Source organism: Pelecanus crispus, chromosome 3 (genome assembly GCF_030463565.1).
Source record: "Pelecanus crispus isolate bPelCri1 chromosome 3, bPelCri1.pri, whole genome shotgun sequence".
Classification (NCBI taxonomy): Eukaryota; Metazoa; Chordata; class Aves; order Pelecaniformes; family Pelecanidae; genus Pelecanus; species Pelecanus crispus.
The window spans coordinates 590,449-617,906 of NC_134645.1; the positions used below are offsets into that span (position 1 = coordinate 590,449).

At 55.6% G+C, this 27,458-nt stretch overlaps 2 protein-coding genes across 2 annotated transcripts in view; one reads left to right on the forward strand and one right to left on the reverse strand.

The window, feature by feature from the left end:
• The first annotated feature begins 1,273 nt into the window (after window positions 1-1,273).
• Window positions 1,274-2,542, forward strand: INSM1 (INSM transcriptional repressor 1). Its single transcript, XM_075707896.1, has one exon. It carries the CDS (start codon window positions 1,274-1,276, stop codon window positions 2,540-2,542), a length of 1,269 nt encoding a protein of 422 aa, XP_075564011.1.
• A 10,927-nt stretch (window positions 2,543-13,469) lies between these two features.
• RALGAPA2 (Ral GTPase activating protein catalytic subunit alpha 2) overlaps window positions 13,470-27,458 on the reverse strand; it is a 135,769-nt gene continuing 121,780 nt past the window's right edge. Inside the window, exon 39 of the mRNA XM_075708597.1 lies at window positions 13,470-13,624. Coding sequence (XP_075564712.1) covers window positions 13,470-13,624 — 155 coding nt within the window. The remainder of the gene's footprint in view (window positions 13,625-27,458) is intronic.

A 27,458-nucleotide genomic window follows, 5' to 3' on the forward strand; every position in this document is an offset into this window, starting at 1 on the left:
AGCCCCGATGGGGGTTTGGGGACACGGTTCCCGGGGTGCAGCCCCGGCCGGGGTTTGGGAACGCGGTTCCCGGGGTGCAGCCCCGGCCGGGGTTTGGGGACACGGTTCCCGGGGTGCAGCCCCCCGGGGGGGTTTGGGGACGCGGCTCCCGGGGTGCAGCCCGGCGGGGGGCGGCGGCGCGTGCCCGGCGGGCCCGCAGCTGTATGCTAATGCCCAGCGGGCCGCCCCGCCCCGCCCCGCCTGTCCCACCGGGCGGGCAAGGGGGGGGGCGGAGGGGGGGCTGCGCGGGGAGGGCGGCCCTAAACCACCCCACCCCCCCGGGCCCGTCCCGCTGCCGGGGTGCGCGGGAGAGCGGCGCCCCCCCCCCCGCTCCGCGCGCCCCTTTGTGCCGCCCGCCGGGAGGCTCGCGCAGCTTTATGCTAATGAGGCGCACAAAGGCGGCCGGCGGGGGGGGGGGGGGGGGGGGGGGGGGCTGCTCGCGTGCCGCCCGCGTGCCCCGCCGCCCCCCACAAAGGCGCGCGGGACCGGGGGGGGGGGGGGGAAGGTGTGTGTCCCCGCCGTGCCGCCACCTGCCACGCGCGGAGCTCCCGCGCAGCTTCCCCGCGTGGGCCGCGGCGGCGGACAAAGGGTTAAGGGGCCGCGGGTGCACCTGCCGGCACCGGCCCCGCCGCGGCGGGAGGGGGGGAGGGGGCGCGGGGGCCTCCCCCGGACACGGGCCGCGCCGCCCCGCTCCGCGTCCCGACGGCCGCCCGAGCGCCGCCCCGGCCCCGCCGCCCCCGGCCCCGCTCGGGGCTGCCCCGGCCCGGGCACTGCGGGGAGCGCGGCCGGGCGGCCCCGGCCCCGCTAACAGGTTACCGGGGGGGCTCTGCCGCTGCCCCCCGCCCCTCAGCCCCGCGGGCACGGCCCGTTCGCTCCGCGTCCTCCCGCTGCGGGCGAGACCCCCCCCCCTCGCCCGGCACCTGATGCCGGCAGCCCCCCCCCCCCCCCCCCCCCCGGCGGCGGGGCGGCTTCGCGCCGTTGCGCTGCGCTTTGCCCGGGGGGGGCGGGGGCGGCACACAAAGGCCGCGCGTGCCGGGGGGCGGGGCCGGGCGTGTGCCGGGGCCGCGCGGGCGGGGGCTCAGGTGCAGCCGCTCCGCCCGCCGCTGATTGGCCCGCGCGCCGCCGCCGGCCCGAACAATGGCCCCGGCCCGCTTAAAGGCGGCGGCGGCCGCGCCGCGGGCAGAGCGAGCAGCGCTGCGCCCCGGCCGCCGCCGGCGCGGAGGGCGGCGCGAAGATGCCCCGGGGCTTCCTGGTGAAGCGCAGCCGGCGGCCCACCCCCGTCTCCTACCGGGCGCGCTGCTGCCGCGACGCCGGCCCGCCGCTCCCCGCCGCCCCGCCGCCGCCTCTGCCGCCGCGGGACTCGCCGCCGCCGGTGCCGTTCGGGACGCCCGATGCCGGCGTGCAGGCGCTGCGCAGCCCGACGCGGCCCGTCAGCAGGGACAAGTACTTGGAGCGCGGCTTCAGCCTGGGCTCGCCCGTCTCGGCCGAGTCCTTCCCCGCGCCGGCCGTGCCCGCCACCATGGACCCGCTCCTCTTCGCCCCGGCCGAGCTCAAGCTCTGGGCCGCCGCCGGCCACGCCGAGCCGCCCGCCGGCCGCGCCGCCGCCCCCGCCGCCGCTGCCGCCGGCGGGGCCCCCGCGCCGCCCGCCCCGGCCGCGCCGCCCGCCGCCGGCCGCCCGCCGCCCGCCAAGCGACCGGCGGAGCCCGGGCGGCAGAAGGCGCCGTCGGGCAAGAAGGCGAAGGCGATCCGCAAGCTGACCTTCGAGGACGAGGTGACCACGTCGCCCGTGCTGGGGCTGCGCATCAAGGAGGGCCCGGTGGAGGCGCCGGCCAAGGCGCGGGGCGGCTGCGCCCGGCCGCTGGGCGAGTTCATCTGCCAGCTCTGCAAGGAGGAGTACGGGGACCCCTTCGCGCTGGCGCAGCACCGCTGCTCCCGCATCGTGCGCGTGGAGTACCGCTGCCCCGAGTGCGACAAGGTCTTCAGCTGCCCCGCCAACCTGGCCTCGCACCGCCGCTGGCACAAGCCGCGCCCGCCCGCCAAGGCCGGCCCCGAGGAGCCGCCGAAGGAGGCGGCCGGCAGCGGCAGCGGCAGCGGCAGCGAGCGGGACACGCCGAGCCCCGGCGGCGCCTCGGAGGCGGGCTCCGAGGAGGGGCTCTTCGAGTGCCCCCGCTGCGCCAAGCGGTTCCGCCGGCAGGCCTACCTGCGCAAGCACCTGCTGGGCCACCCGGCCCCGGCCCCGGCCGCCGAGCCCGCCGCCGAGGAGCCGCCCGCGCCGCCGGCCGCCGAGTGCCGCCTCTGCCCCGTCTGCGGGGAGACCTTCCCCAGCAAGAGCAGCCAGGAGCGGCACCTGCGCCTGCTGCACGCCGCCCAGGTCTTCCCCTGCAAGTACTGCCCGGCCACCTTCTACAGCTCGCCCGGCCTCACCCGGCACATCAACAAGTGCCACCCGTCCGAGAACAGGCAGGTCATCCTGCTGCAGGTGCCGCTGCGCCCCGCCTGCTGAGCCGCCCTGCCCGCCGGCACCGCCGCCGGCACCGGGCACCGGGCAGTGGGGACCAGGGACCGGGGCCGGGACCGGGGCCGCCCCGTCCGCCCCGCGGGCTGCGCTTGGGACTCGCCCCACCATTAGCTTTAATACGGCTTGTGAACTGCTGCAATCTGGCTTTACCTTTACCTTTCCCGCCTCTCTTCTTTTTTTTTTTTTTTTTTTTTTTTCCTCCTTTCCCCCCCCCCCCCCCCCCTTTTTTTTTTGTTTCAGGTTTTTTTTTTTTGGTTCGTTCGTTTGGGGTTTTTATAAATGTGAACAGCTCAAACCGCTTGCAGAGAAATAATGAGAATTTCCTTTAGTATAGCCACAAATGCCTTGACTCTGCTGTTGATGGTCTCCAGAAAATGCTGTAGAAACTGCCTTAACTGTGACATGCCAACTTTCTGTTTTTGTTCGTTTTGCCCTCACTACGGTAGCTCATGAGTTGACTATCTGTATATGTTGGTTTGAGTAATTATGTTATTTATTCGTTATTTATTTATATTAATTATGAAGATCGATATTATTTGATTGCAGATACTCTAATGCGCTTTTTCTTTTTTTTGGTCTCCCCGCCTGCCATTTCACTGTGCGTTTTAGAAGATCTTTTTTTCTAAAGGGATCTGCTAAAAAGGTTTTAACTTTTATACCTAGAATAACACACGATCTTAACCATTTTATCCTGTGCAACTGACAGCTCTTACTTCTAGATGCAATCTCTTTTTCTACACACATTATTTTCTTAACTGTTAGCTATTTATAGAGTGCTTCGATAGAACTGTTTCAACTGTATAATTATTTACTATTCAAATAAAATATTTTCAAATTCAAGCGTGCCCCTGCTGCCTCCTGCTTCTCCCTGCCGGGCTGGCCCTGGGGGGGAGCTGGGGCTGGGGCCGGGCTCCGGACTCGAGCTGGCAGGGTGCCCTGGTAGGCACCAGCCTGCTCCGCACCTTTTCGCCAGATTAATTAAACAGGAATTGAAGAGGGCGGGGGGGGAAGGGGTGAGGCGTGCCGGGGGAGGTTGCCCTCCCGTGCGCAGGGGTGCACCGCGGGCACCGGCTGCCCGAGCCCTGGCCCTTCCCTGCGCTGTCCCCGCGCTCCGCTTCTGGCCGTTGGGAAGAGCTTCCAGGGACCTTCCCCTGAAAGTGCTGCAGGGAAAACATGAGGGGGGGGGGGCACCTTCGACGGAGAAGTGGAAAACTTGGGGAAATCCTTGCCTGGGAGTGGATGCGCTGTTTGCTTGGCTGGCTTTCCCTTGTGCTCGGCACTCTGGGATGCGGGGTTAAGGGGACGTGGAGGAGCTGCGTCCCGCTCTCGCTGTGAACTGTGAGGCTGGCTGCGAGGAAGGCCGAGCTTTTGCACGCCTGGTTTCAAGGCTACAGCCTGCTCCTGCCCGCTCCCGCTCTGCCCCGTGGTGGGATTTCTGCAGCATCCTCAATAACCACAGCTTTTTGGCAAACCGGGCGTGCTAGGATTCCCCGCTGGAAGAGGGGAGGACACCAGCGCGTGACAAAACTCGCAGGGCAGCGATGGGGCAGGGGGAGAACACGGTGCGAAGCAGCACGGTGCCAAGCAGCACGGTTCACCCCGCGAGGGCAAAGGCGGCTGCGTCCCGTGGCCCGCGGCGGGGCTCTGCGCAGGACGTGCCCGGTCCTGGGAGCGTCTTCCGTAGCAGCGGGTCGGTGTCACCAGCCCTGATGTGTGCGGGGGCTGCCAGGCTTGTGTCCGTACGGGGGAATTGCGTGGGTTTGGTCAAAAAGTAGTTCCTTAATTTTTTTTAGCAAAAATTGTTGTAAGTGGGGGAGATGCATGCTGGGCCAGCGACACCCCTCTCGCAGGTGTCGCGGCGCAGCCGTACCTTCTCTCCCTTTGCCAGCAGGAGAAGCCACAGAGCCGCGCTCGTGGCACGCAGGTCTGCTTGGCAACCCCAAATGCAGATACCGTGTCACCTGCTGGCCGCTGAGGGCCGACTCTGGGCTGCGAGGTCTCGGCTCAGGTGTTTTGGCACGTGCCGTTGCGGGGATGATAACACCTTGGAGGCTTTTGCTCGCTGGAAGAGGTTTCCAGCCATGTTCGCGCACCTAAAGGCTCCTGACTGAGACGCGGCTGTTAAAGGCAGGTGACGTTCCGGAGCTTCCCGCAAGGAAGCTTCCCAGGACACGTCTGAGTATTTTTTGATGTGGCAAAGCTTCTAGAGAAAGAAAATCTTTCTAGAGAAAGGTTGGGTTTTTTTGTTCGGTCAGCCTAAAAAGCACCAAAGCTAGTACGCTCCTGCTGCCTTGATTCCTAAGAAACCACCTTCATTGCGCCGGGACTGGCTTCAGGTGTAGGCGAAGCTGTGGTTTTAGCTGTAAACTGATACACCGAAAAAGAGAACATGGCCTCAGCGGCCTCAGAGATACAGGCAGTGAAACATGCTTGGCAAGAAGTGTGGTTTTGCTTTCCGCAGCTTCCCTGGCCTTGGAAAGCCCCAGGTACGGCTGTCGCAGCCCGGTGTGTCACCGCTGTCCGGGGCCGGCCCGGCTGCTCACGCCGCTCCGACCAAGCGGCAGCTCCCCGGGGGGGTTTGCCGGCGCCCGTGGCGGTCCTCCCGGGCTGCCGGCCGCTGTTTCCAGACCGATGCCCGGTGCGTCCTTCAGAGCACCCAGAAGCTCCGTCCGCATCTTCGCAGCAGGGCCCCAGCTGAGGTCTGTGCGCGAAGCCTGTGGCGCCGACAGGCCACGAAACAACCGCTTCACGTCGGTATCCATTTCCCAGTAGTCAAGTAACTTCATGCCTGTTCCGGTAGGAGCCAGATAAAATCTGTTGGGGTCAGAAGAATTCCCCAGGTTTGTAGGGAACCGGCAGGGTGGCCATCAGCACCCACGCTTTTGCATCTTCTGCTGACAGGAACATACGTTGCGGTGGAAAGTGTGGTTAGCGGAGGCTCGTATTTTGGGGAGGAGTAAGGAGAGGTGAAACTGGAGTACTTTGGAAACTGGGCTCCGTTCACAAACATTAGACAGGGGACTCGCTTTTGGCGTCGCTGGGCTACAGCAGCCTTGGTGAAGCCAGCTGCTGGGCCTTTCGGGCTGCACCCTCCTTTCATCGGCTGCGCCGCTGCAGAGCTTTGGGAGAGGGTCAGTGTGAGGCACCAGCTCCCGAGGGAGTGTACGGGGAGCGACCACCATCACCTTTTCGTGTCTTGAGACCCTGGCAGTGAAGGGCATCGCCCCACCATGGCGGGTTACAAAGCCGCCCACTCACGGCAGGCCTCCTTCGGGCAGTATTTCGGGGAGGGATCTGTCCCCACCCCTCACAACTTGCCCCAGCGCAGAGCGGCTCCTGCCCTGCGCTGTCCCCCGACGCGGGACCTCAGCCCAGCTCTCCTCTGCCTCCGCCTCCGCGTCCACGAGACCCTCAAGCCCACTTTTAGCTCGGTGGGTACGCCAAGAGCTGAGCGGCGCAGCCGAAACGGGCGCTCGGCCGGCGCCGTGCGCAGCAGCTTCTGGGAATGCAGGTGTTGCCTTTTCGGTGCCGCGTTCTCGCCATCCAGCAGCGCAGGCCGGCCAGCACTGTGCAAACAAAGCCTCCTGCTGTCAGCTAACAAATCAATTTGCTGATGACTCTCAATGCATCCAGCAGGAACAGGTTTGGGCACCACGGAAAATGCTGATCCTACCCCAAATGTGACGCCATTTCCAATTCTTGGAGGCGGTTGGCGCGCAGGTACGGGGTTGCTCGCTCTCCGTGCACATGGGCAGGGATGTTTGCCCGGTTTGCAAACCGCTGGAGCCTTCCTCCTCTCCGAGCACACAAAGAGCTGAACACATGGGCTGAAGCGGATTGTTTGCAAACTGAAAGGAAACAGGGAGATTAATTACAGGAACCTTCAGGGTCCTGAAAAACGCGGCTCCAACACCATCACTGAGCCGTGGGCGCAGAGCTAGTGAGAAGCTGGGAAGAGCTTTTCCTGTCGGCGGTGTCGGCGCCAGCGCCGCCGCCAGCAGAGGAATAGTCTCTGTGGTGCTGTGTCCTGAGTGTAATTTTTTAGCAATTTTGGTATCAACACCACGGTCACTCGCAGCCGTCGATACAGTAGGTGCGTCCATCGGCTGCCTCGCTTGGAGGGCTCGCTGGGAAACACAGCTGGGCACAGCCGAAGGTTTTGGGGGCTGGCTGTGCGGCAGGGGCTGCCCGGCCTTGCCGAGCATCACCTGGTTTGTTTCTTGGGTGGGAGGCGAGGTCCCAGGGGCCAGGGCGAGCCCAGAAATGGGCCCGGGACAGGCCTTTTGCTTTGGCTTTCAGACCTCTTCCCCATGCAAACCTGTTCTAAAACGCGTGTCGCTTTTCAGTGAGCTGGCGGGGGGAAACCACTCATGGAGCTGCAGGCGTTTCTGCCCATCTGTCCCCTGCGGGGCGTGGGGTGCTGTGGGGTGCTGTGGGGTGCCGTGGGGTGCTGTGGGGTGCTGCGGGGTGCCATTGCGTGCTGTGGGGTGCCGTGGGGTGCCACAGGGTGCTGTGGGGTGCTGTGGCGTGCCATGGGGTGCCGCGGGGTGCTGTGGGGTGCCGTGTGGCAGCGGTGCTGACGCGCCTCCTGCCCATCGCCCACCTGTGAGGGTGCTGGGTCTCGGTGGGCATTTTGGGCCAGTGGGGCTACTGCAGCTGGGTGGTGCAGTGAGTTACCTGGGCACCCAGGCACCTCCCCTTGGTGAAGGGCAAGGGTGCCCAGGCTGCCTAAGTTTTGCACATTGCATTCAAACATCTCAAATCCTTCCACGCAGATAAAAAGCCTCATTATGGCTTTAAATGGTTTTAATTGATTTTAGTTTACAATCCGCATAACAAAGGTCTGCCTCGTGGAAACATTTGCTATGGTAATCGGCAAGCTGGGCACGCCGGGCGTGGCCTTTCATTTGGTAGGGCTGGCCTACAGATAAAGGCTTCAGGGCAGGACACCGGCGGGCTTTAGTTTTTTAAAAGTCTTATTTAATCTAAGTGCATGGCTGTAAAGGTACGTAGTGTCTAGCAAAGGCACAAACATCCCGGTGATGTTCTGACCCCGGCTTCTGATTTTGCCCTTACCATCAGTACAGGCAGGGAGAGCCTGAAATCGGGCGGCGACGCGCTGTGGCTGCGGCAGGGCGGTGGCGCGGCCGCGTTGACGGCGCTGGTGCGGGGAGAGGTGGCCGACACCGTCGGAAGGGAACCAGCACGGGGACGCTTTTCGGAACACATCCTCCCGTTACGGTAACTTGGACATTATTTTTAACAGCTGTCCGCCAGCTCCAGTTAAACCACCTGTTACTTTTGGAAAAGAATCGCTATTTTTAAATAATAATAAAACCCCCTTGCGGCTTTGACGCTGAGGGAGCCTAAAGCCTGGCCGGTTCCCTGCCTCGTCTCCTGCGTGCCACATGCCTTACCACGGCCTGAGGACCACGGCAGTTTTAGACAAACTTAATTTTTTAAACCTTTTCTCAGGTGATGGGGAAACTGATTCACAGAAAGTAATATAAAGCAGAGCAAAGGCTCTGCCTGTGCCGCACCCGGCCCTGGGACGGGGTTTGGGGGGGCTGGGGGGCTGCCCTGGCTGCGGTAACGGCCGGCGGGGGTGAGTGACACAATTCAGCTTCAGTTCGGAGTGGGTTTTTTTAAATTTATCAGGATAAGGAACCAAGTCATCATTTCATGTGCTAATTTTACAGTTTTTCATATGTCAGTTAAATGCATTGCAATAACAGTTCAAAGGGGGAAAAAAACACCCCAAACCATAAACCTGAGGAAAATGCCAAACATCTGCATGGGATGGTGACTTAGATTTTGACCTGGAAAATTTTATTTTAATTATGCGCACACAGAGACCAGAAGTATAGAATTTATTATGTATAATATATTATGATTCTACATAAATATATAAATTATATTCCTTTTATCCATATGAGTATAATTCATAATACATACTACAGTGTATAACATATGACACGGAGTAGATCACACTATATCAATGTATATTATAATACAGTGTATTAGGTAAAGCCGGACCTGCCCGCACGCCCCACGTCCTGCCCGCGGCGGGTGCTGCGCCCGCGTGGGGGATCAGCGCTGGCCGCATCTGCCCCGGCTGGCTGGGCCCTGGCGCACCCTGCGTTGCTCAGGTGCGGGGACCCCCTGCGTGAGCCCCTCCGGCGGCTGCGCCAGCGGCGGAGCGCCGGGCTGGGGAGCGACATGCAGGGGTTAGGGCTGGGGCACCGCGCGGGGACCCCGGGCCGTCAGCCGGGGCTGCGGGGCGGGAAGGGCGGCGCTCGAGGTGCGGCTGAAGCCCTGGCCCTGTCGGGACCCGGGGCCGGGCTGGGGCCAGGCGCCCACAGAAGCGTCCCTCGCCCCCACCGGTGCGGGCCGCTGCCCGGCTCCCCGCGGGGACGGCGCTGGTGCCGCCCCAGCCCCTCTCTGGCTCTCCTGAGCGGCGGCGCGGGCGGCTGCCCCATCTCGCACGATTTGCTAGCCCTCGGCCGGGAAAAGGGACGGTTCCCGGCCGCTCACGAAGCTCAACACGAGCGTGGCCAGCGCTGGGCCTGGGCCAGGGACCCTCCTTGGCAAGGACGGGTGGAAGCGGGGTTCCTAGCACCTAGCTAGCGTGCAAAGTCATTTCTGCAAATGGGGACATGCAGGGCTGGAGCTGTTTGGATTAATTCTCCATTTCTGACAAAAGCACCTGAAAGCAATTTAAGCGAGAACTTTGTCGTCTCTTTTCAGCAAAGGAACAGACGTTTCCGAGCGTCTTTTCCCCCTGCCAAGTAATCTCCTCGCATTCCCACTGGCATGAGCGGGCAGCAATGCATAAGCACCCCTGACATAATTACGACTGAGAGCACAGACCCCCTTCATTTTCTTAAGTAATGTCTCCACAGAGTAGAAAATCACCATTAGAAATGTATTGTTTTTAATGTTTATGCGAGTCGCGCAGCAATAAGGCATTACACGGCTTAGAAAGGGAAGCCTTGTCATCACGCGTTTCTTGAGATGAATAGTGTGTAAATAACGTCTTCTGGGGTTTCGTAATGGTCCGTAATTATTATTAGCAAACTGCTGCAAGCCCCCTTCAGCGGCGGCCGCAGCTAACGCCCTTGTCGCACGGGCTCCGTGGCTCCCGCCCAGCCGGGGCGGCCGCCGAGGATGCTCGGCAGGGTCAGCGCCGGGAGCGCCGCGCCGGGAGCGCTCCCCGGAGGGGCCGCTGCCACACTCAGCCGAGGGGCCGGTGCTTTGAAAATACTGATCAAACACACGTGCCCTGGCCGCCCGAGCGCTGTAATGACAGCTGCCAAGTAGGAGCTGCAGAAGCGCCTCCGATGGCAGCGCTGCCGGCGTTCAATAGCCAAGGACGCTTCGTGGCGGGGACAGGACAAAAATAAACCCCAAAATTACAGCCTGCAGCCAAGGGCTGAGGAAGGGGAGCTGTTCTGTGGCCAGCGGTACCTGTGCATGGTAGAGGTGCACCTGAAAGCGTGTGCACGGGGCTGAGCTTGCCGGGAAGGATGAGTCTGGTGGAGCGTGGCCGGCCCCGGCGCACTCGGTTGGCGCCGCTCGCGACAGGACCGCGCCTGTGACGCCTGGGCTGAAATGCAAACCTTAAACAGCTTTTGCTGCAGCTCCTTCAGGTGGCCCGCCCTTAGGAATGGTGACAAAAGTAAAGACGCTGTACTAAGAGCACAATTCCGCAACCAACTTTTATTCTTTAGAAGAGGAGGTTAAAATCATCTTCTTTTGCCCTCAAGCTGTTCCTTAAGACTCACAAAAGCAATTTTCAGTAGCAGCTGGGCAGAATTCAGCCCAACAAAACCGTTCGTTCTTTGCCTTTTAGCCTGCGGTGGGTGGCAGCGTGTCCAGGGCAAGACTGTCCCCGTCGCCCCGGGCAGCAGGAGGTACCCACCCCCGGGGGCCGTGAACAGCATTGCTGAGGTTGTAGGGCCCCCAAATTAAACCACAGTCGGCGAATGCGGGGTGTGAATCTGTAGGGTGCCTTCGTTTCAGCCACGGTGGGGTGTTAACACCGAAAGTTTTGCCAGACGGCCCTCGCGTCTGGCAGTGATGTTGCCGGTTACACCGCCGGCAGCTGTTTCTGCGGCCGCGGCGCTCAGCACAGTGCGCGCTGCGGGAAGGCAAAATCCGCGCCGGTGGCACCGCCTTACCGCCCGGCGTGCACCAGCTCCGGCAAAAACGTCCCCACCGCATTTGAACCAGCGTGACGAAGCCGCGCCGCCTGCAGCAGCCCGAGTGTCGCCCAGCAGCTGTGGCTGCTCGGGCCCAGGTGCCACCGCCCAGAGCCAGTGCGTGGCCCGGAGCCGCCGGGGAGCGCTTGCCGGCCACCGCGCCTCCGCCTCACGCCGCCGCGCCCGCCACGCGGGCACGTACCGTCTCACTGCTCTTCTAAGGGTTTGGTTGCGAGCTAAGATTTATTAAGTTTGTGAGGGGTAACAGAACAGCTTTGTTATCCAGTTCATAGTACAAAACCACAGCTGCGTTTTCACAAATTAATATTTTTAGGTTTTCGACATCAGGAAAATACTATTTTCACGGGTGTTTTAATTCTTCCCTGAATTAGGTGCATATTGCTCTAATGTGAAGAGTCTCCTTTTATCCAGAAGAATGCCTTTGAAATTATTTCAGACCATTTATTGGATAACTAAGAACAAGACAGCCTCGCCTATCCAGTCCTGAAAATATAAAATAAATTAAAATACATGTTCTATATTCTAATTTCCTTTACCGACACACAATCAGTAGAAAGCAAAATCAAAATGCGAGGCAGAAAATCAAAGTGGCAGTCAAAACCCCTAGCAGGGGAGGCTCCCGCCCAGCGGGACGGCTGCGGTGCCCGCGTCCCGGTGTGCCAGCCAGGCTGGTGCTGGGCGCCGGCAGCTCCGGCTCCTGCTGTGGGCGGCGAGGGCGCCCGGCACGCCCGGTGGCTGCCCCTCGGGCCAAACCAGCGCAGCCTCGAGCTGCCTCGGCGCTACTGGCAACACGGACAAAAGAGCGTACAGGGGAGTCACAGGGCTGCACGCTGACTCGCAAACGGACACGGGCACCTTAACGCCTACGCAGAAGTGCAAAAAACCTGGCGGCCCAGTGGCGCCTTTTGCTTCACCCAAACCCAAACCCCCGTCACTTAAACCAAAGCCCGTTAAGGTTAGAGGTGCGCATTTGAATGCCAAGGAGCAAACCAAACAAAATAAAGGGAACAAAAAGCAACAACGCGAACCAGACCTGAGGCCAGAGGAGTCTGGCACAACACTTGAGAATGGGCAGACACGGATGTTCAAAACATCCAAAAAAACCCCACGTTAACACAGTATTATTTGCTGTACAGCCACCTCCTCGGGCCAGGACGGCCAGGGAAGCCGCGGCTGAACGTGGTGCCAGCCCCGGCGTCGGCGCTCGTTAGGCGGAGGCTGGCGTTCTGCGCGTCTCGCCGCTCCCTTCACGGTACAGCGTCGATGGACTGCTGCCTTCGGTCCGGCCGTCCTCATTCACACCGAGCGGTTGCAGGATGTCTCCCAGATTTCTTTTGTTTTTGTAATACAGGGCTTTTTTAGCTATAAAAAGTTATTACCCCTAGAAACCTATGAGACATGTAGACTGAAATGCATTTCCTATTGAAAATACAAGATTTACTTACTACGCAAAGTGCCAGGGGGATGCTGCACATCCTCAAGAGCCTTCAGATCTATTTCATCCTAACTAGAGATGCTTCGGGTTGCAGACCGTTGCCCTGGTGTTGCAACAAGGTGAGGTGGTTACCTAAGGGGTGTACTGTCTAATTATTCAAACCGTGGTGAGAAGTAGTTGTGGCAAATGTGCAGCATTTGCTCTTCAAAAAGGAATTTGGTTATTTTTACTTTTCTAGTGAGTAGTTCGCAGTACGCAGCCATCGCATGCACTACTGCAAATGACGCAGCAATCCCGAAGCCAAAGCCGGTGCTGAGAAAGAGGGCGTCTGCCGAAAATAAATGCAAAGACGCGACGGTGATGTTGACCCCAGCTGGCGCAGCGGCTGCTAACCGGTGCCTCGCGCCTGCTCTGGACGCTGCCACCCCAGCAGTCGCCGGTACCGCAGGCGGGCGGCTGGTGGGCGCCGAGGAGGAACCTGGTCCTCTGCTCTGCCAGGCCGGGCACGAGCGAGCGGCGGCTGGAGCATCTCCAGCTGCAGGATTTTACACAACAGGTAGTGACGCATGGCCTCGAACAAGATACCACGATTAAACAGCTTGTCGTGCAGGTGCTGCCACTTTGTGAAACTGGCAGTACCCTCCTGCATTTCAGGTAAAAGACCTCTTTGACGATCACTAATTCTTAGCTATGTGCACAAAACCGGCGCTGGGTGACCACAGACAAGAGAAGGGGAGCAGAGGTTGAACGCAGCCTGGAAAGCACCGCCATCGCTCACCCGCACTCTGGAGGAGGGGAGCATTGTTACGTGGCTAGTCGTACGAAAACCTCCATTTAGACAAAATTCCCTAATACACAATTAAGTGCTGACCGGAATGACTAAAAGCAACGCTCTACAGTTACAGGAAATAACTGCTTTCAGTACTGGTTCGTGCCCTGTTGCTGGTGCTCAGGGAGACGGAGCGCGTGCTGCCGTCAGCCCGACGCCGCGCCAGCGGTGAGAGCTCCCATCGCCTTCCTTGTCTTCGTGATGGAAACGATTGAGTGGAATGCATGATACTAGTGCAGGCGATACCTGATCATCGGCCGCGTCTTGAATACACGAGAACTGCAATTTTACAGAGCAAACCCCTTGCCCGCCCCCACTTCAACACGCGCTCATCCAAAATTGCAAGTTCTATAGACGCAGTAAATAATTTATCTATTTTTAAGGTCTCTTGGGTTCCCTTGGCCGGAGTTCTGCTCCTGCAGCACCTCAGTTGGAAGACTTGCTGAGAGCACTGGCGGAGCGGCGAAGCTTCCCAGAGACTCTGCTCTTCGAGGCACGCGGTAAGGTGGGCGAGGTCTGGTCCGCTAACTCTATCCCTATGGTGACGGTAAGGTCAGCGCTTGCGCTTGTGGGGAGGCAGCCTGGAAAACAGAAGGGGCAGAGAAAAGAAAATAACGTAAGGAAAGAAACAACCTGCCTGTCTTTGCATCAGAGTAACTGCTGGGCAAACTGCAGCCCCTCGCCACCTCCCCTTCCAAATTAATTTTGGGTATCACTCCGGTGAACTTAACATTTATAGTAGAAGTATGGCCGGGGCAGCTGAGGAACCGCCACAGCGTGCTTTCCTGGAGCAATAAAGAATTTCTCTTTGCCAGCTTGCAGCAAAAGCGAGGAGCAGCCCCTTTTGGGGCAGGCGCGCAGGTTCATGCGGTCCCTGCAAGCGCCGACGGCTGCAGCAGCCGCCCGCAGCCCTGCGCTGCTGCGAGGCACCGCGCCGCGGGAGCGGAGGCACCGATCCTGCTTGCTCAAAGCTCCAACAGAACCCATGTAATGGAACTTGAAAAATGTTTCTCTCAAACGTGTGTTACATCAAATTGTTTTTTGCTGTGTGTCACTAAATGGCTCTTCTGTAGTTCATCTACTACAGAGAGCTGGAAACAAGTTTCCATAGGGTGAATGCTTTCCTGAAACCCTACCTGGAAGGTGTCTTGGCTTCCAATTAAAAAAAAAAAAAAAATATCCCAATTTTTTTCTCTTTAGTTCCACTACTTAAACAGGACACTAAGCAGCCGTCAGTATGGGTGCACTCACGGCCACCATTCAAGAACTTTATCTGCGGGTTGGGGAACCTGGGTGGCTGTCGGGGCGTCTACGTGTGTTTATGCTTTCTCGTTCAACACCATTAAGTTACATCTCAATTATTCCCCACAGGCGATTACGACTAGAGGCCAGGACTAAGTAGGTTGTCTGAATGAGAACAGATGAGGATACAGCTATTAAACTGAGAAGCAAATGAATAAGCTGAGGTGCGTGTGCAGCTCCCGCCCCTCCCCTGCGCGGCCGTAGCGGCGCGCCGAGGAGCAAACACGCATGCTGCAACCCGGCCCTGCGCTTGCTGCTGGGGTTCTGGCCTGTCCCAGGGCGCTTCCCAGCGTGAATGCCATTTCATCAGCTCCCCTGGCGTACGGTATTTTTAAACCGTGTTACAATTCCCTCTCTCTCTGTGTCTTAAGACAAAGGGTTTTATCAGTGGTGGGACGGAGGAGCAGCCTCGCACCCCGGTGCCTGCGAGCCCGCGGGAGCACGGAGGAAGGCTCCGAGCCCCCACCGAAGGTCGGGGCCAGCCTCGGCAGCCGCGCGACCACCTCTGAACTCCAGACGGGCGGTTGTGTTTTGCAGCACAAACCTATTTCCAATCCACCAACAGGCTGTATTTTCAGGCTGCGCCTTTATTTGCTGTTAGTTTACGGGACTGACACAGGCATATCTTTAACACTCCCTTCAACTTTATGAGCCCCGGTGACTCTCAAACGTGCAGAAAATGCACCCGAACACAGCCAGTGCCTTGGCCGAAGCTGCCGATGGTCGAGCTGCCCGTGGCAGTGGCGAGCAGGGACAACCTCGCTCGTGACCAGGGCCAGCCCTGCCCTGGTGACGTGTCGGGAAAGCGCTCCCGGTTTAGCAAGGCGGACAGGGCGCCTGCGGGCACGGTCTCGGCCGCAGGGCTCCGCAGGCAGTGAAGCGCTGGGGACTCGATCTACAAAGACGCAAGTTGACCCAGCTGCGTTTTCAACAGGCGGCTCGAGTGATTCGGGTGCTTCAGACCTCCTGCCCCATCACTAGCAACTGCAGCAGCCCCGCTCCGTGCGTTTTAAAAGCTTGCGTTGATCCTGTTAGCTTCTCGGGAATAACGCTGGGAAACTCCAGGGAGTGTGTTGGGCACAGGCAGCATCGCGTTCTGTTTCCTCACTACAAGGGTTAAAACTTTGTCCGCATGCTCTAGCTAACTCCAGATATTTTAATGACTCAAAGCAGTGAAGGGAACAATGCTGGGGTCCCGGGCGCTAAACCCAAAGTCCTTTGAAATCCCTCAGCCGGTTTGCAAACCAGCGTTTGCATTTCAAGGACAGTCTTTACTTACCAGATTTATACTTGAAGACAATTGACTGAAGGGGAAATATCGCATGAAAAAAAAAAAAAAGGTGAAAAATGTGACTTAGCGTGTAAAGGCATTTTCTGTGAAAAATGTGGAGCTGTCAGTTTTGGATTAAAAACAAAACCTGCAGTGCTGTTCGCGGGGAGAAGGGCATGGGGGAGGGAAGGGCTGTGAGGGAGGTGTCGTACTTTACATTCCTGCAGTTAAGCAGAATGGCAGATGGTCAAAATAATACAGTTTTCGCCAAATGGACGAGCTCAAGCAATATTTATGCAAGTGCTGAACAATGCATTGCCCGCGCATATGAAAAGCAGGGCGGCTGCGGCAGGCGGGGGCGTGGGCGAGGCACCCCTCGCTGCCGAGCACCCGCAGCATCCGCCCGCCTCGGGAGCCGGCACATTCCTTCAGTCCGAACTTTCTTCTGGTGAGTCCTCAGCTATGCAATCACCCTTGAAGCTCCCCCGAAACCGCCTTGATTGATAGGGAGACAGCAGCTGCAGAGTGAGCAAGTAATAACCACAAAAGATAAAGGCTTTCATACAAATATTATAATTCCACTTGCAAGCTGTCTGGCACGAACTCTAATTACTTGGCCGTCTTGCAAGGGGAGCCTGCAGCTTCGTTCAGAGACGAGGCTCCGCGCGCTCAGCTGCGCTGGGGAGAAGCAGGGCTGCGCGCGCCCGCCGGCACGTGCCCGGGAAAAGCAGCGTCGTGTTTGCATCGACGTTCAGATGCCCGTGAGAGGCTTCGTTCTTTTTCTTTTTGCGGCTGTATGGAGGAGGTGGGGTTCCCCCCCCCCCCCCGCCCCGCTGTGTTTGTTTCAGAGGGTGCACAGGCAATGTGAAATTGTAAGTGGTAAAAACCAAGCGGCAGCTCAGGAATGGTGTAGTAAATAAAAAATACTAGTTTCTGACTCGCAGGTGGACCAGGGGAGTGCTTAAAATTTACAACTCAGCCAAATGGGTGAAATTTGCAAAAGGGGGGGAGAAACCCCCCCCAAAAGCTGCACAGCAGCTCTCTGCTGCACGCCGTGCTGGTTTCCGGGCGAGCACCGCTGCGGAGGTGATGCCATGCAGCTCCCGCGGGCACTCGCTGACTGCGGGCCGGCGGCCGCCCCGTCCCATGGTGCCCCGGCCACAAACACCCACGCAAACAGGCCCAGCCGTGACCAAAGTGCTTCCCACCGCAGCAGTGCCGGCGTTGGCCGTGCCCGGCGGCAGGCGGAGGGAGCAGCGGCTGGCTGGGCGGGCAGCGGGCACCCCACGGGGCTCGGTGTGCGGGGAGCGGGAGGGGATGGGGCGGTGGCGACAGGGAGAGGCAGAGAGAGACCCGGAGAGCCCCAGAGCCGCCGCGGCCGCGCGCCGAGCACAGGAGGAGGAAGAGGAGCAGGAGGGGGAGGAGGGCTGTTAGTGACGGAGCACAACGCCAGCAGCAGCGGGGCTTGCGGGAAGCATCGCTCTTACCTGCAGCAATTACCGTAACGAGACCGTTACATATTCTAATCTAAAGGGAGAGAACACAAAATCATATAAATACAGGAACAGCACACCCGTCGCGCTCGCGTGAAGGCCAGGCCGGCTGCTCGCGGGCGCCCGGCACAGCGGAAACCGGCCGCGGGCGTCACGGCAAACTCGGCACACGGTGGGCACCGGTTGCAAGGGCAACTCGTGGTAGAAGGTTCACCTCGATACCCTCAGGGACCTGGAGAGCAGTGGGCGCCCACAAGCCTCCTCCTTGCCCCTGTTGGTCTTGACTGAAAAAATAGAGGGAGGAAATGTTGGCACAAATTGGAATGAATAATCATCCCCCTTCAACTTTTGCCAGTCTTGCCGGTGCGGTACTGTGGGAGTTCAGCCGCCCCTTACTTCGGCTACACTTCCCACGCCGTTAGCGGTCATACCGTTCCAGACTGGGTAAAATGTGAGGCTTCACAGAGACCTAAACCACTTTACACTGCAGGCAGGCTAAAAAAACCCTGCACGCAAATGAGACGCACGTGCATGATGGACCAGGTGCCTCTGCGGTCTCCTACAGGTACAAATGCTTTACGGTGATGAAGGCTTAAGCTTTTAAAAGATGTTCCTTGCAGGAGGGGGTTAAAAAATCAGTTAGTTACACAGATAAAAACACACTTTAAATGAAGAGTTATCTTTTGGAAAGCTAGAGAGAGTTTACTTTATTTTAAATCTACTGAATGGAAGGAATCTGGTGTCTCATGCACCGCCAGGGCACGTGCTCTAGGAAAAAAAGCTCTTTTAGCAATTTCTCTTCTCCTTGTGAAGCAGATGAACACTCCTGAAAGCAAAGTAACTCCCTCTCCCCACCCTTCCGCAGGTACATGAGCACAGCAATATTGGTACTGATGACGGTGAAGCATCCTCTTGGCCTTCCCGTGGAGGAGACAGGCAGGAGCGCTGCCAGGACGAGCGCACTACGGCGCTGCCGTCACGCAGCTGAGCTGCTGGGGGTCCGGCTCCTCACCAAAACCGGCGGAACCCTCCTCGGGGCCACCACCACGGGCAGAGAACCAAAACTAAAAGCATCTCTCTCAGCCCCCTCTCAGGTGCAGTAACATTAGAGGTTTTTTTTTTCTCCCCCCCCCAACCAACTCAACCAACCTGCCAGAAGGCCACAGAGTTTCTGTGGTTGGAAATCAGCTTTTCAAGCTGACAGTATGTTCAGCAACAGCGTTTACGGAGTGCAGCAGGCACCTCACATGGCTCTACAAGCTACGGCATCCTAGCTGATGTGCTGCAGAGCTGCTGAGTTTGCTTTTAAGAACTACAACGACAAAAAGGGTCTAATTTGTGTATCAGAACGCTACTGAAAATTTCCTAAAAAAGACAGCAGCTCACTGCTGTCGAAATTATTTGATAAACCTAGGCGGTAGGCGACTGCTGTCTCTCCCGTGCCTGCCCTTCCCTCAGCCCCGTCCCCACGCGCACGCAGGAAAACCCTTCGAACCTTTAACCATGGCCACGCACGCGTTTAAGGGGCTACTGCAGAATCCTGGCATTAAGTTCAGTTTTTTGGACGTGATCTCTGCAGAACTATTCTGCGCTGCCTCGGAAGCCGAGCACCGCCCCGGACCCAGCCGCCTTTAGTGCGGGGCAAGCGCAAGCTACCAAAGCCCAAAGCAAGGTACCAAGCTACCAAGCTGCCCGCCCTCCCGGCGCGCCGTGGCGGAGCAGCACCCGCAGCGCGCGACAGCGTCCTGCCCTGCGGCCTCGCTAGCCTGGGAGGAGCTGATCCGACAACCTAGGCACGAGGCTATTGCTCCTACTGGGTAGATGCTTCTCTCGTGCGAGAAAGACAAGAAACGTGGCTCTTGACGTGCAACCCAAGTATATAAAACCAGATTACGACGTCATGCGTGATCATTAAGGATTTTGAAGCTTTATACTTGAGAAGACCCATGACACCTTCGCACAGCCCGTGACCTATCCCCCCCCCCGCCCCAATTAACCCGTCAGCCAGGACAGGTCTGTGGAAATCTTTGTTTTCTTTCCCAGTAAATGTGAAGGTAATAAAATGCCAGAGAGAATCATACCAGTAAATCCGCTTAGCATTTTGACATGCTCTGCTTTCCACTCACAAGGACAGGCTGAAAATCTAATATGAGCAGCGTCCTGAGCCTGCGCGTTCAGGGGAGTGTGTTCTGAAGAAATGATCATTAAATAAAAGCGGTGGCTGTGTTCACGCGGAAGCACGCAGGTGCAATGGTCTGAGATGCAGGTGCAACGACCAACCGCATTAAGGATGCAGGAGATGAAATGACCGAACTGCATTTACGCCACGGGGCCCTTTGGTGACCTGCCGTGTTTGGTACGAGCTGTTAAAATATTTCATATTTTGTTAGGAGCGACCGCTGTTTCAAAGCTGCACTGAGGTCTGTCATTTATCGGCTGGCCGTGAGCAGACCCCGAAGGCTAACCGCTTCGACCTCAGCAGCGACAGAGGGGATCCCCTGAAGACAGGCGGGTGTTCTGGCTGGAGGCCACCGAAGGCTGGCAGCTGGGCAACGGCGCGGAACGTCACTTGCCCGCTATATTTGGAGCTTCTTCCCATCAGCTGCATTTACACAGCCCCTTTTCCCCCCCGAGCCAGGAAAACGCCGCAGAAGGCAGGCGGACGTTGGAGCCGGCCGCCCCCGCCTGCGGCAGCAGCACGGCCTCGGGCCGGAGCGGGACGAGGGCCGAAGGAGGGCCGCTCTTCGGCTGGCGCGGCAGGGACGGCTCAGCCCTGGGCGGCCACGCTGGCAGGGCCAGCGGAAGCCAAGGGCAGATTTTGTACCCGCCTGCCCTGACCGGATTGGACCCTAAGTGAGTCGCTGCAACAGCCGGAACATTGGTGAATGAGGTTTGCTCCGCTGCTGTTTGGTTATGAAAAATAAAAAAAAAGCACTACCTTGAAAAGCTATGGCTGAAGCGGTAGGAAGAATCTGGAACTACAGATAAATCAAGGGCAGAAACAACCCTAAAAAAAGCACTCACAGCTCGCAGCACAGGTGACGAGCGCTTGACACCATCACGTACCCAGCCTTGATTGTTTGAGAGATTTGGAAATAAATCCTCGATGTACGCATCGACGTTCCAGTCAGTCGTGACCTGGAGCAGCCGCTAATGAGTTCTGCGCTGGTCAGCCAGCCAGAGGGACCACAGCAAGTGGTTATTTCTCCTTACACGCAGGCACACGACACCAAGCGCGGCCTGAAACCACCGCCCAAAGCCTCTGCCCGGGCCCGGCAGCCTGCGGCGGGCAGCACGGCACCACGGGCTCTCTCCGCCGCCGCGGCCGCAGGGCTGACGTGCGTCAGCGCAGAGGGAGAATGCAAAGGGGCCACATTGCCTGGAGCTTTCTCGCAAGCTGACAGCTCGAGCAGCTGGAGCTGTCACCCGGCAGAAGAGAGAGGCCCGTCAAGCTAATATTTTTTTCATCCCAGCGCTGATTGCTAGGGAAGAAACCCTCCCTTGCCATCTCCTCTCCCGGAGCTCTAGCCGGGAGAGCTCCCTCTGAGACAATCAATTAAATGGAAAAAAGAAAGGGCCCAGGCTGAGAGCCCTGATGTTGCGCTCTCGCCCTCTCCGCTGGAGATCCTGAGCTTACACCGGGCTTGAGGGAGAAGCAACCCCAGCACCTACGCAGCCTCGGGGGACAGGGCCGGGCTGGGCACCCTCAGAGGTGGTGGGCAAATGGAAGATCTGCCCCGGCACCCAAAGCAGTCTGCAAGTGCTTTGCAGGGAGCTGCAAAGTAAACGATGCAACTTCCTTACCATTCTGCTTGGATTCGTGCGCTTCTGAACCAGGCCTGCTCATCCCGGTGCACGTTTACATCAGACTCTTCAAGTCAGAGGAGCTACAGGGGGTACAGAGCTGCTGCCACCTAACAATCCACGGTGTTTACTATGACTCTGCCCTATTTAATAACAGACCATTTCTAACCCTCACAGGGATGCTAAGAATTTTACTAATTCAAGAAAGTATTTCTCTTTCATGAAAAAATGCAAACTATCATACTGTCGACATGCATAGCCTTGGACTTTTTAAAAACATTAAGGGTCTGACCAAGGCACGGGAGCAGTCCCCTTGCATGGAGGATGCAGGAGCTTCCTTTTTATTTCTTTGCATGTAACGACCAGCAAGGTGTTTAAACTCTTCAGACTGCTAAATGCATGAGTAGATTAATGACTTAAGGAAGACACCACAGCCTGGAAAAGATTTTCACTCACTGCCTGAGCCCCAAAGAGGAAAAAAGGCGTTTCTGATTTCTAGGCTGCCTTTGCGACTGTAACAAGTGCTCCTGTGGGAGGAGTCATTGCTTCGTCATCCAGCAAAATGATGATTTTTGCTTATAGCATTCATGTGTCGTCATAGAAATCATGGTGATTTCTCAGTTTTGCCATTAAAAGATCCAGAAAGTAGCTCAGAATTGCTGTGTCATGTTATCTGAATACGCTCACGCGGGTTTCCCCGAGTGCGACGGCAGGAAGGAGGTAATGGAAAATGGATTTATTCCATGTGTCTCGATGAAAGGCATCTCTGGGGAGAAAGAGTAAATTTTGGGTTTCTGCAGAACATCCTGACTTTCCTCCTTCATTAAATCAGGTAATTAGCTTGATTCAGTTGAAAATTTCGTCAGGCACCTTTTTGTTCTCTGCTATCAAGCAGCTGCCACGGGCCAAGAGACAATTTCACCAAGGAGGAAAGGACCTTCCAGAGAGGTGGGGGAGTCCCCATCCCTGGAAGCGTTCAAAAAACGGGCAGAGGTGGCACTTTGGGACATGGTTTAGTCTGGTCTACCCTTGATTGGTTTAGTGTGGACTTGGTAGTGTAGGTTAATGGTTGGTCTGGATGATCTTAGAGGTCTTTTCCAACCTCAACGATTCGATGATTCCGCCCCCGGGCTGTGCCTCTTCGCGATGCTGAGATGCAGACAGAGCCTCAGCGAGTTCTCAGGTGAGCTGGTAGCTACCGTGGAAGGAAAACAGTGATGGCAGACCTCCGTATTTCTGAGCCGAGGGGTTTTGAGGCTGGCAGTGACGGGGATGGCTACGAAACTGCCATTTGTGCCGACGAGTACAAGCCAGGAGCCACGTGCACGCGGCAGCACGGCGCTGGAAGCCGCCCCAGCGCAGCGTTCGGTTGCGGTGGTGGGAAAGCCCAGGCAGGCGGCAGCTCTGCGGAAGCGGGGCGGGAAGCCACGCACGCATCACTGATGACCAAGAGCACAGCGGTAAGGAGCACCTCCTGCACCCGCCCGTGCAGCGTCGGGGTCCCTCCGAGGGCAGCCCGAGCTGCTAGCCCGGCAGCGAGAGACGCTCTAGTTGGCTGAAGGGCAGCTGTCAGAAGTACCTGGGTTCAACAGAGAGGGAAGCAGGCCAGGTCCCTGCACCTCCTTCCTGAATACTCTTCACAGGGAAGGGGCAAAAGACCCCCACCTTGAGCCCTGCCTCCTTTGGTAACTCTTCCACATCCTCTGCTCCACCTCCCTCAGCTCCTCTCTGTTTGCCGGGACAGCCTCTGCAATTGCAACACCTGGCACCCATGCTTGCACGTTGTCCTTCTCGCCTCCTGAGAACTATGTCCACGCAGACCTCGTAACGGGCCCTGTGCTAATGGCTCGGCTTCTCGTGCTTCCTTCCACACTGAAGGGCAACGCCTGTGCTGGAAAAGGAAGGATTCGGCACAGAGGTTCGAGCCCGTGTCCAGGCGCCGCGTGTAGCTCCACAGCAGCGTCCCGGTCCGGCCGGTAACAATTGCCAGATGGTTTCAGCACCGCCTCTTCTCGCAGTGGAAACAGCTGAGCAGTGGGCTCCTAGCTGCCAGGGTAGTCTGGAATTTTCTAAGTCCCAGTTACTAGAAACTAATTTTTCAGTTTCAGGCAACGCTGCCGTATCGATCAAGCCCAACACCTGGCGCGTGCTGTGCGTGCTGTAATATCATGGCACAGCTACTCATTTTCAGATGTGTTATTTTTTTACTATTTGGCTCCATCCAGCTTCCCTAAAAAGACGCAAAAATATTATACAGAACCCGGAGAGACTTTTATTTCACCTAGGACACAGAACTGACAAAAGATCCTACAGATTTTCAAGGAAAATGCACAGACAAAGAAGTAAAAAACCCCAGAAAAACCAAACCGAACAAACCCAAAAGGAATTGTTGCTCAGTTAGCATTAAAAAGAATACAAGTCTGTTTAAGACAACAGTTACACTGTGTTTTGTTTTGTTTCTGTCAAAAATATATTTTAAAATCACATGGCCATTTGAAATATTCCTTTTGCTTTAAAGTGGGCAAGATAAAGCTCAGCACCTAGCAAAAAGTGTTTTAAAATAAACTAAACCTTGTTTGTTGAACATTCAAGTATTTTCTACAAGCAATTTATGCATGTAAAAGTCTGGAGACAAAAGAAAAGCATGTGTCACCTTTTCAACAAAAAGGCTGCAAAATCTCAGTTTTATGTAAATAAGCAGGCACGGCTTCCAAGGCTTTAAAACCAGGGAATGCTGAAAACGTCTATAGTTCCTCAACTCAAGTGTTGCTCCTGGGCAATGCTATAATATTCATTAAAGAATCCATTTATCAACAGATACCACATGTCAGAGTTTTCCAGCACAGTTTTCCTGACACTCCACTGAAAACGCTGCTTTAAAAAAATTAAAATGGAAAGCAATAATCCGAGATGCTTTTGCCTGCTGCTCCATTCCACGATAGCTATTAGCAACTAAAAAAGCAAAGATTTACACTATATCCTTTCTGATAACGTCAAGCATTATGCTTTATTTTCCAAATCATTAGCATGCACAAGAATGACCTCATGGTGAACAGATGCACTTGGATATGGCAGTGATTAGATCAGTCCTCTCAGCAGTCAAGTGTGCCCATTTCAATTAACCCTTTGAAGCACTAACTGCAAGTCTACGCTGCTGAAAAGCGCGTTTATAGGCTCTCTTCAAAGTAGCAATCTACCCTTGTAAGCACAAACCCCTCAAATATAAATCTCTGGTGGAAAAGTTCTCTCTTTTCCTTTCTAGAATATCCGACTGCTTCCATTTTCTAAGGGTTAACATGATTCTGGCTTCTGATAGTAAATGAAAAAAACAAACAACAAACGCTCTTTAGTCAGCAGAGGTAATTAAAGTTGGAACGCTTCTGTATCTGTTTGTGCCCGTTTCATTTTTATGATTTTTTTTTAAAGAACACACAAGTATTTTGACGAATAACTGTTTTTCTTTCTGGCTGAGGGAGCAAGAACAGAAAAAGATAGCAGCTTAAAACCCCATCCTCTAAAACGAGAGAAATCTGCAGAGGGAAAGGATAAGAATAATTCAATAATGTTGGATTACTGAGGATTTCCTGGGCTGACTCTCATACCCAGCCTAATTAAAATACAGCATGTAATGTACCAGTTTAACAACAAAGGACCGTATTCTCATCTTTTGTTCCTAATCTGCACATCCCCTAAATGAGTTCAGGGATGTCCATTCTGCCTACCAGGCTGCATTTTCAGTGTTTAAGATACACAGGGCTATCCATGATACGTATAGGGAGTTTAAGGCTCTGCTTCTGAAAACAGCAGAAGAGGTCAATTGGACGATTTCCGTGCATAAAATGCAGCGCCTGCAAGACTATTTGTGATACGGGAGACTAAGCCAGGGCAGACTTCAAGACACCCACACCCCGTCTCAACCTAGGGGAAGCATCCCCAGGGGCAGTATCAGCAAACATAAAAACATTTAGTTCAAATAACTAGATCGTCGTTAATAATACACCCGTAATGTGTGTCATTAACAGCTACATATTTGATTCATTTAATGGTCTTGATTTGCTGCTTATACTGTGTTAACTACTAAAACCAATCTTAATTTTAATAAAAAGCGTACTTACTCATTGACCCTTTCTATTGTGCACGTGTCTACGCAGCGATGACAGGATTACAATTAGGTGGCATTAAGAATAAGATCAGAGGAGAATTCACCTTAAATTTACCTGAAAAGTTTAAGCTAGGCAGGGTTAGTAGTATCAGCGGGCTTGTTACTTGAGAAGGGGAGACACAGACCTGTGCCAGCTCCATACATTTATTGCTCCGCGATTCATTTTTTCCATTTCAGAACAGAAATTCCCCTTTTACATGAAGAAAAACGCCATCCGTATTTCTTAAGCGGCAGACAGCCGGTTTTGCAGGCACGGGACAGGTGAATCAAAGGCGGGAGGAGGTCTCGCAGCCTGCGGCACGGGGGGGGACAGGCTGCCCGCTGGAAAACGCAGAGCCGCCGCCGTTCACAGCCTGCGACCGTCCTGCTCGCCCCCGGCTGTGCCCACGCCGACAGGGGAACTGGCGGCTCCGGAAGAGTTTTTCATCCCTTTCTAATCATTAACAGGGATGAACAGACGGCTCCAAACTTAGTCAAATTGCACCCGAGCTGGTTCGTGCTTTATTTCTGGGCGCTGCCGGTACATTTGAGTGCCCCGCGGATCTAAACCATGATGGACACGGACACAGGCAAGGCTGAGGCGGACGCTGGCGGCCCGTACGCGGCTCCGCGCAAGGCTCCGCGCTCGCGGGACGGGGGCTCGCCCGAGCGGGGGCTGCGCCGCGGCTGGCAGCAGCGGCTGAGTTGCCAGGTTTACGTTCAGCCTCCTTGCTGCTTGCCAGGACAGCATTTGATGGCAAATACATCCTAACGGCAACGACTGACACAGCTCGTGGCAATATGCGACTAAATAGGCAAGAAAATCAGTAGGTAACGTGAGGAGACTCCCTGAAGCAAAGATTTTGGCGCCAGAAGTCGTGACCGGCCTCCAGTTTCTTTGTGAGCTTGAAATAAATTCTGACGTTCGGAAGTCCGAAAATCAGGACCTGACTGTGGCAGGTTTTACTCTTAAAAAAAAAAAAACCAAACCCATGAAATCATAAAAATGCATTCAGGTACTAATGATTTAACAGTGTTCTGAAAAATTTAAGTAGCTATTAGGAAACGTTTTAAATATTTTTGGCATGCAAAATGTATCACAGACTTTAGAAAGTATGACTACGGTCTTATCAAATGATTATCAATCTGTCGTTGCTCGTCGAACTAAATTTGTATATACTAAGATCACTGTGTGCTGTAAGAAGAACGTGAAAACTAAATACACTTGTGCACAGAGCACAACATTTAAAATATATCAGTGTATCTACATTTTTATTTGCTGATACGTCAACAGATAAATGATGATTCAAAGTGCTAACAACACTGGGCATGAAATCTACATTTCTATTGAAACTGATAATTTTTTTTGTCTCAGACTTTTGGCAGAGTGTATAAAAGAATTTAATTCACAGCTGTTCTACTTTTTAATGTAGAAAACATTAATCAAAGCTTTAAGTTATAAGCTTTTCTAATGTTGTTTAGTATTCCAGTTCAACAAAGATCAATAGAGGCCATCCCTGTGTTTCTTGACGCCTCTCCAGGAAGCAGAGGCGCGATTATGTAAATAGCGCCGGTTCCCCTTTACTTCTGCCAGCTTGCTTATCTCCAAAGCCTTCTGCCTGCTGCTACTGGCGACCAATGCAAGGACATGCATATACCTCTTATCTCCTAACAAAGCTCTGAAAGCTCGAGGATTGCAGCCAGTAACGTTAAACAATGCTGCACGGCTGATTTTATTTGTAAGTGATTTATTTTAGTAAATCTAATTTCTTCCTTCAATTTCTCAGTTTAGATGGAAGATATTTGCTAACAAGTCAGGCTAAAGAGAAATAGAGCAGATGTCCTGCGACATTTATATAGGTTTGAAATAACCTATTAAACGATCCGAAAGAGTCGCAGGGAAGAATTAGAAAGTGCCAGTTTCACCCTATGAGTGTAAAAAAGGGATTAAGGAATCTTTGTTAAAGAGTCCAACACGCGGTGATCATATACTTTTTGGAGGCTGGAAAAGCAAATCTTGAGGGTACTAGAAATCTGCATTTCAGAGTCAAAGCTTCCTTTCAGGAGACGTTTGTTTAAACTCAATTAAAGCAGAAAAGTAGCGGTTCATATCTTACTGACTGCACGCTAACTTAAAATCTCAATAGAGCACATAAGGAACAAATTCAGAGTTCAGCATTACATCTTCATCTTTCAGTCGGGCTGATGAACGGTGATCAGCGTTAATGTGTGTGTATATACTTACACACACGCACGCGCGTACATATATCCACACATACATTAAAAAAACCCCAAACAGGTTCCAGGCCAGGCGTTGGAAGGAAGCCTGAAATTTGCTCATCTATATTTAAGAGAAATGTTAGCATACTGCACGCCGCTATGATTTTCTAACAGAACACCATTCT

Excerpts from the sequence above, each read along its gene's own strand:
- INSM1 (XM_075707896.1), top strand. The coding sequence starts at position 1,274 with ATGCCCCGGGGCTTCCTGGTGAAGCGCAGCCGGCGGCCCACCCCCGTC.